This window comes from Theropithecus gelada, unplaced genomic scaffold (assembly GCF_003255815.1).
Source record: "Theropithecus gelada isolate Dixy unplaced genomic scaffold, Tgel_1.0 HiC_scaffold_1740, whole genome shotgun sequence".
In the NCBI taxonomy this organism is placed as follows: Eukaryota; Metazoa; Chordata; class Mammalia; order Primates; family Cercopithecidae; genus Theropithecus; species Theropithecus gelada.
The window spans coordinates 1-6,709 of record NW_020258166.1 but is presented as its reverse complement, the minus strand read 5'-3'; the positions used below and the strand labels follow the sequence as shown (position 1 = coordinate 6,709).

At 50.3% G+C, this 6,709-nt stretch overlaps 1 protein-coding gene across 1 annotated transcript; it reads right to left on the bottom strand.

Moving 5' to 3' along the window:
• Positions 1-2,597: 2,597 nt before the first annotated feature.
• Positions 2,598-6,703, bottom strand: LOC112617446 (mucin-3A-like). Its single transcript, XM_025374222.1, has 3 exons — positions 3,796-6,703; positions 3,014-3,455; positions 2,598-2,699 (listed from the first exon to the last, which is right to left on the bottom strand). The coding sequence occupies exons 1-3, from the start codon at positions 6,546-6,548 to the stop codon at positions 2,598-2,600; spliced, it is 3,297 nt and encodes a 1,098-aa protein (XP_025230007.1). The 5' UTR covers positions 6,549-6,703.
• Between the last annotated feature and the right edge of the window lie 6 nt (positions 6,704-6,709).

Below are 6,709 nucleotides of genomic sequence, written 5' to 3'. Positions count from 1 at the left end.
CTGTACTGAAAGTGTATGCTGAAGAAGGAACAGAATGAGTGGTGGTAGAGAACAATGGAGTTATGCTGGCGGAAGATGGAGAAGAGGACATGATAGTGTGTGTTGAGGACCAGATGATGGTACTAAAAGAAGTCAAGATTGCGTTTGTAGATGTACTTCCCCTAGTGAAAGATTCTGTAGTGAACTCACTTGTAGATGTGAGTGAAGTTTGCAATGAGGGAGTAGAAGCACTTGTTTGAAGGGTGGAGGAATGCGTGCTAGGAATAGGAACCTGTGATGTTGACATGATCGTGCTCAAGGCTGTTGATGGAGTAACAGTGTGAAGAGTGGACGTGGAGAAATCTGTACTTCCAAAGTTGACAGTAGTAGGTACAGGAGATGTTTGGGTCCCGGTGGCAGACGTCAGTACAGGAGGGGTCTGTGTTGGGGTTTCAGGTGTAACAACAATACTTGTGCTAAAGGAAGTGATTGGGGTGTTCTCAGTACTTCTGAGGGTCGTTCTCACAGTGGACATGGTGGGAGAGGTTGTGCCCACAAGGGATGATGTTTCTGTGCTTTGGATGGAGGGAGAGGATGAAATGATGCGTGTTGGGGTTGATAAGCTACCAATATCCGTGGGTATAGAGGGAAGGTCTGTAGTTGTAGTCAATGAAGTGCTGGTTCCCACAGATGAGGGGGTGAGAGTTTGTACGGTTGTGGTCGGGATGTCTGTACTCTGAGAAGCTGGAGTTACAGGTGTGGAAGTCACCCCAGTCTCTGAGGTAGTAAAATGTGAGGTGATGGCAGTTGTGGATGTGCTGACTGTGGAGTAGCTGGTTGAAGAAGTGAAGCTGGGAGTACTGTGTGAGGTGGTCTCAGTGTTGGTGATGGAAGAAGTGAAGCTGGGAGTATCAGGTGAGGTGGTCTTGGTGGTGGTGATTGAAGAACTGAAGCTGGGAGTACTGTGTGAGGTCGTCGCAGTGGTGGTGATTAAGGAAGTGAAGCTGACAGTACTTTGTGAGGTGGTCTCGGTGGTGGTGACTGAAGAAGTGAAGGTGGGAGTACTGTGTAAGGTGGTCTCACTGGTGGTGATTGAAGTGAGGCCAGGAGTAACGTGTGAGGTTGCCTCGGTGGTGGTGACCACAGAAGTGAGGCCAGGAGTACTGTGTGATGTGGTCTCAGTAGAGGTGATTGAAGAAGTGAAGCTGGGAGTACTGTGTGAGGTGGTCTCGGTGGTGGTGATCGAAGAAGTGAAGCTTGGAGTACTGTGTGAGGTGGTCTCAGTGGTGATGATCGAAGACGTGAAGCTGGGAATACTGTGGGATGTGATCTCAGTGGTGGTGATTGAAGAAGTGAAGCTGGGAGTAGTGTGGGATGTGGTCTCAGTGGTGGCGATCAAAGAAGTGAAGCTGGGAGTACTGTTTGAGTTGGTCTTGGTGGTGGTGATCGAAGAAGTGAAGCTGGGAGTACTGTGTGAAGTGGTCTCAGTGGTGGTGATTGAAGAAGTGAAGCTGGGAGTACTGTGGGATGTGGTCTCGGTGGTGGTGATCAAAGCGACGCTGGGAGTACTGTTTGAGGTGGTCTCGGTGATAGTGATCAAAGAAGTGTATCTGGGTGTACTGTGTGAGGTAGTCTCGGTGGTGGTGATTGAAGAAGTGAAGCTGGGAGTACTGTATGAGGTGGTCTCGGTGGTGGTGATCGAAGAAGTGAAGCTGGGAGTATTGTGTGAGGTGGTCTCGGTGGTGGTGATCAAAGAAGTGTAGCTGGATGTACTGTGTGAGGTAGTCTCAGTGGTGGTTATTGAAGAAGTGAAGCTGGGAGTACTGTGTGAAGGGGTCGCGGTGGTGGTGATTGAAGAAGTGAAGCTGGGAATACTGTGTGAGGGGCTCTCACTGGTGGTGATTGAAGAAGTGAAGTTGGGAGTACTGTGTGATGTGGTCTCCATGATAGTGATTGAAGAAGTGAAGCTAGGAGTACTGTGTGAGGGGGTCTCAGTGGTCGTGATTGGAGAAGTGAAGCTGGGAGTACGGTGTGAGGTGGTCTCAGTGGTTGTGATTGAAGAAGTGAAGCTAGGAGTACTGTGTGAGGTGGTCTTGGTGGTCGTGGTTACCAAGTTTGTTGTAGGAACTGTGGCTGTTACTGTGGTTGGAAGAGACAAAGAGGTGGGTCGGAGAGAGGTCACAGTGGACAATGTACCGGTCATACTGGTGGAATAGGTGGTTCTGACCGTGGAATCTGTGAGAGCACTAGTAAGAGAAGTAGGGTAGGTGGTCTCAGACGCAGGTGTAGAACTGGTGTCGTAATTGGATAATGTGGTCACCAGGGAAGACAAAGGGGTGGTGTTTGTGGTACCAGTGGTGATCGCTTCTGTACTTGGGACAGGCATAGAAGATGAAATGCTACTGGTGAATGATGGTAACATATTAGTGGCTGTGGGCAGAGGGTTGGTAGTTGTCATAGATGTCATTGTATATGTGGAGGTGATTGAAGAAGTGATGGGGGGAGTAGAACTCACTGCTGTTTTGAAAGATCCTGTGGAAATGTCAAGGGTAGGAGTCAGTGTGGTGGTCTCAGGGGATGTGGCTGTTGAACTGGTCCATGTAGTCTGACCTGTGCCTTTAGTTGCTACAGTGGAAGAAGGTGTTTCCATCGTTGTAAATGTTGTGAATGACGTGGTGGTTGTGGGTGATGGGGTGGATCCAGCTGTTGTGTGGAGTGTACTGGTGATGGATGGAGGTGAGGAGATACTCTCAGTGTGAGTGGTCCCTGCACTGCTGGCAGACATGGAAGAGGAAAATGAATATGTTGCTGGGAAGCTCGTCAGGAGGGAAGTTGTCTGAGTGCCCTCAGTACTTGTGAGAGTTGGTCTCTCGCTGGGAGTGGTGGCAGAGGTCATGCTGACAAGGGATGAGGTTTCTGTATTCTGGATGTTGGGGGAAGATGGGATGTCACTTGTGGACACTGCTGAGGTACTGGAAACAGCAAATGTTGAGGAGAGGACTGTTGTTGTAGTCAAGGATTCAGTAGAGCTCACAGAAGAGTGGGTGATAGTTGTGGGTGTTGTCGAAGGGATGTCTGTACTCAGAGAAGATGGAGTCATGGTTGTGAAAGTCACCATGGTACCTGAGGTAGGCGAAGCTGAGGAGATGGCAGTTGTGGTTGTACTGCTTGTGGAGTAGATGGTTGAAGAAGTGAAGCTGGGGACACTGTGGGAGGTGGTTTCAGGAGTGGTGGTTACCAAGGTTGTGATAGGAGTCGTGGCAGTTTCTACGGTTAGGAGAGAGGAAGAGGTGGGCGGGAGAGAAGTCTCAGGGAACAACGTACCTGTCATACTTGTGGGGTAGCTGATGTCGGTCGTGGAATCTGTGGCTGTGCTAGTGGGAGAAGTAGTGTAGGTGGTCTCAGATGTAGGTCTAGACCTGGTGATGGTAGTGGGGAGTGTGGTCACCAAGGTGGATAGAGGGGTAGTGTTGGTGTTATGACTGGTGATTNTATGAGCTGTCTGTGGAGTAGATGGTTGAAGAAGTGAAGCTGGAGGTACTATGTGAGGTGATCTTGGTGGTAGTGGTGGTGGTTACCAAGTTTGTGGTAGGAGTTTTGGCTGTTTCTGCGGTTGAGACCAAGGGAGAGGTGGGTGGAATAGAGGTGGCAGTGGATGATGTCTCTGTCATAGTGGTGGGATAGGTGATTTCAGTCGTGGAGTTTGTACCAGGGCCACTCGGAGAATTAGGATAGGTGGTCTCAGATGTAGTCATAGATGAGACATTTGTAGTGGGGAGTGTGGTTACCAAGATAGATGGAGGGATTGTGTTTGTGGTGCCACTGGTGATTGCTTCTGTGCTTGGGACAGGTGGAGAAGACAGAGTCATACTGGTCAGTGATGTAAAATAATTGGTGGTTGTGGGAGGAGAGGTCATAGTTGTCACAGAAGTCACTGTATTTGTGGAAGTGACTGATGAAGTAATGGGAGGAGAAGTCACAGCTGTTGTGAGAGATTCTGTGGACATGTCAGTTGTAGGAGTCAGTGTGGTGGTCTCAGGGAATGTGGCTGTAGAGCTGGGGAAGGTGGTCTGACCTGTGCCTGTAGTTGCTACAGTGGTTAAAGGTGGTTCCATCGTTGTCGAGGTGGTGAATGAGATGGTGGCAGCAGGTGACAGGGTGGATTCAGCTGTTGTGTGGAGTGTACCGGTGCTGGCTGGAGGTGAGGAGATACTCTCTGTGTGAGTGGTCCCAGCACTGCTGGCAGACATGGAAGAGGAAAATGAATATGTACTTGAGAAGGTCGTCAGGAGAGAACTTGTTGGAGTGCTGTCAGTACTTGTGAGAGTTGGTCTCTCGCTGGGAGTGGTGGCAGAGGTCATGCTGACAAGGGATGAGGTTTCTGTATTCTGGATGCTGGGGGAAGATGGAATGACACTTGTGGACATTGCTGAGGAACTGGAAACAGTGAATGTTGATGTGAGGTCTGTTCCTGTAGTCAGGAAGCCAGTAGAGCCCACAGAAGTGTGGGTTATAGTTGGTGTTGTTGAAGGGATATCTGTGGTCAGAGAAGATGGAGTCATGGTTGTGGAAGTCACTATGGTACCTGAGGTAGGGGAAGCTGAGGAGATGGCAGTTGTGGATGTGCTGACTGTGGAGTAAATGGCTGATGAAGTGAAGCTGGGGGTACTGTGGGAGGTGGTATCGGGGGTAGTGGTGAGGAATGTAGTCAACAAGGTGGATAGAGGGGTGGTGTTGGTGTTATGACTGGTGATCATTTCTGTGCTTGGGACAGGTGGAGAAGATAAAATGCTACTGGTGAGTGATGATAACGTATTCGTGGCTGTGGGCCAAGAGGTTGTAGTTGTCATAGAAGTCACTGTATTGGTGGGAGTGATTGAAGAACTGATGGGGGGAGTAGAAGTCATGGCTGTTGTTAGAGATTCTGTAGAAATGTCAATTGCAGGAGTCAGTGTGGTGGTCTCAGGGAATGTGGCTGTAGAGCTGGGGAAGGTGGTCTCACCTGTTCCTGTAGTTGCTATAGTGGTTGAAGGTGGTTCCATAGTTGTGGAAGTTGTGAATGAAGTGGTGGTAGCGGGTGATAGGGTGGATTCTGCTGTTGTGTGGAGTGTACTCGTGCTGGCTGGAGGTGAGGAGATACTCTCTGTGTGAGTGGTCCCGGCACTGCTGGCAGACTTGGAAGAGGAAAATGAATATGTTGCTGGGAAGGTTGTCAGGAGGGAACTTGTCGGAGTGCTGTGTGTACTTGCAAAAGTTGGTGTCCCACTGGGAGTGGTGGCAGAGGTCATGCTGACAACGGATGACGTTTCTGTATTCTGGATGCTGGGTGAAGATGGAATGACACTTGTGGACATTGCTGAGGAACTGGAAACAGTGAATGTCGATATGAGGTCTGTTCCTGTAGTCGGGAAGCCAGTAGAGCCCACAGAAGGGTGGGTGATAGTTGTTGGTGTTGTCGAAGGGATGTCTGTAGCCAGAGAAGACGGGGTCATGGTTGTGGAAGTCACTATGGTACCTGAGGTAGGGGAAGCTGAGGAGATGGCAGTTGTGGATGTGCTGACTGTAGAGTAGATGGCTGAAGAAGAGAAGGTGGGAGTACTGTGGGAGGTGATCTCAGGGGTGGTGATTACCAAGTTTGTCATAGGAGTTGTGGCTGTTTCTGTGGTTGGGAGAGAGGAAGATGTGGGTGGGAGAGAAGTCTCCGTGGACAATGTACCTGTCACACTTGTGGAGTAGGTGATTTTGGTTGTGGAGTCTGTCACAGTGCTGGTGGGAGAAGTAGGGTAGGTGGGCTCAGATGTAGGTGTAGACCTGGTGATGGTAGTGGGGAGTGTGGTCACCAAGGTAGATAGAGGAGTGGTGTTTGTGATACCACTGGTGATTGTTTCTGTGCTCAGGACAGGTGTGGAAGATAAAATGGTACTGGTGGGTGATGACAGAGTATTAGTGGCTGTGGGCCAGGAGGTGATCGTTGTCACAGAAGTCACTGTTTCTGTGGAAGTGATTGAAGAAGTGACGTGGGAAGTGGAAGTCACCGCTGTTTTGAGAGTAGTAAATACTGGGGCTGGGGACATGGTCGTATGGACGCTTCCAGTGGGCAGGGGAATCCTTTCTGAGATTCTAGTTGTAGAGGAGACCATAGTGTGGAAGGTTGTGTCTGTGGCTGACACAGAGGAAGAGGGTGTCACTGTCACTATGGGAGTTTCCCTTCCAGAGGTGGTAGAGGAAGAAGATGTCACGGCTGACGTTCCTTTCTCAGTAGTGGTCATAGGGTAAGTCCTGGTGAGGGTGGTCACTGGCTTCTGTGTCACGGGAGTGGGGGTGTAAGAGCTGGTGAAGGCCACCTGCGTCGTGGTCACACAGATGGAGGTGGGGTGGGAGATGGTGATTGTAAAGCTCGTTGGATACACGCACTCAGTGGTGGCCGAATAGACCAACACAGTGGGTGGAGTGGTTTCAACCTTGAAAGCAAACTTGGACGTCGGGGTGGTTGAGGTGTTGGAACTGACTGGAGAGGTGAGCAGTGTTTCAGAGATGAGTGTGTCATAGGAGGAGGTAACGAGCGTCATAGGTACATTTTCCCTGTGGCCAGGAGCAGAAGAGACAAGCTGGGGGACACCGAGTGGCCGCCCAGCCAGGTCTCTGGAGTGTGGAGAATTGCTGAGCACAGCGCGGGCTGCTTCCGCCCTGGGGAAAGGCACATGAGAGATGGATGTGGCCGTAGATACAG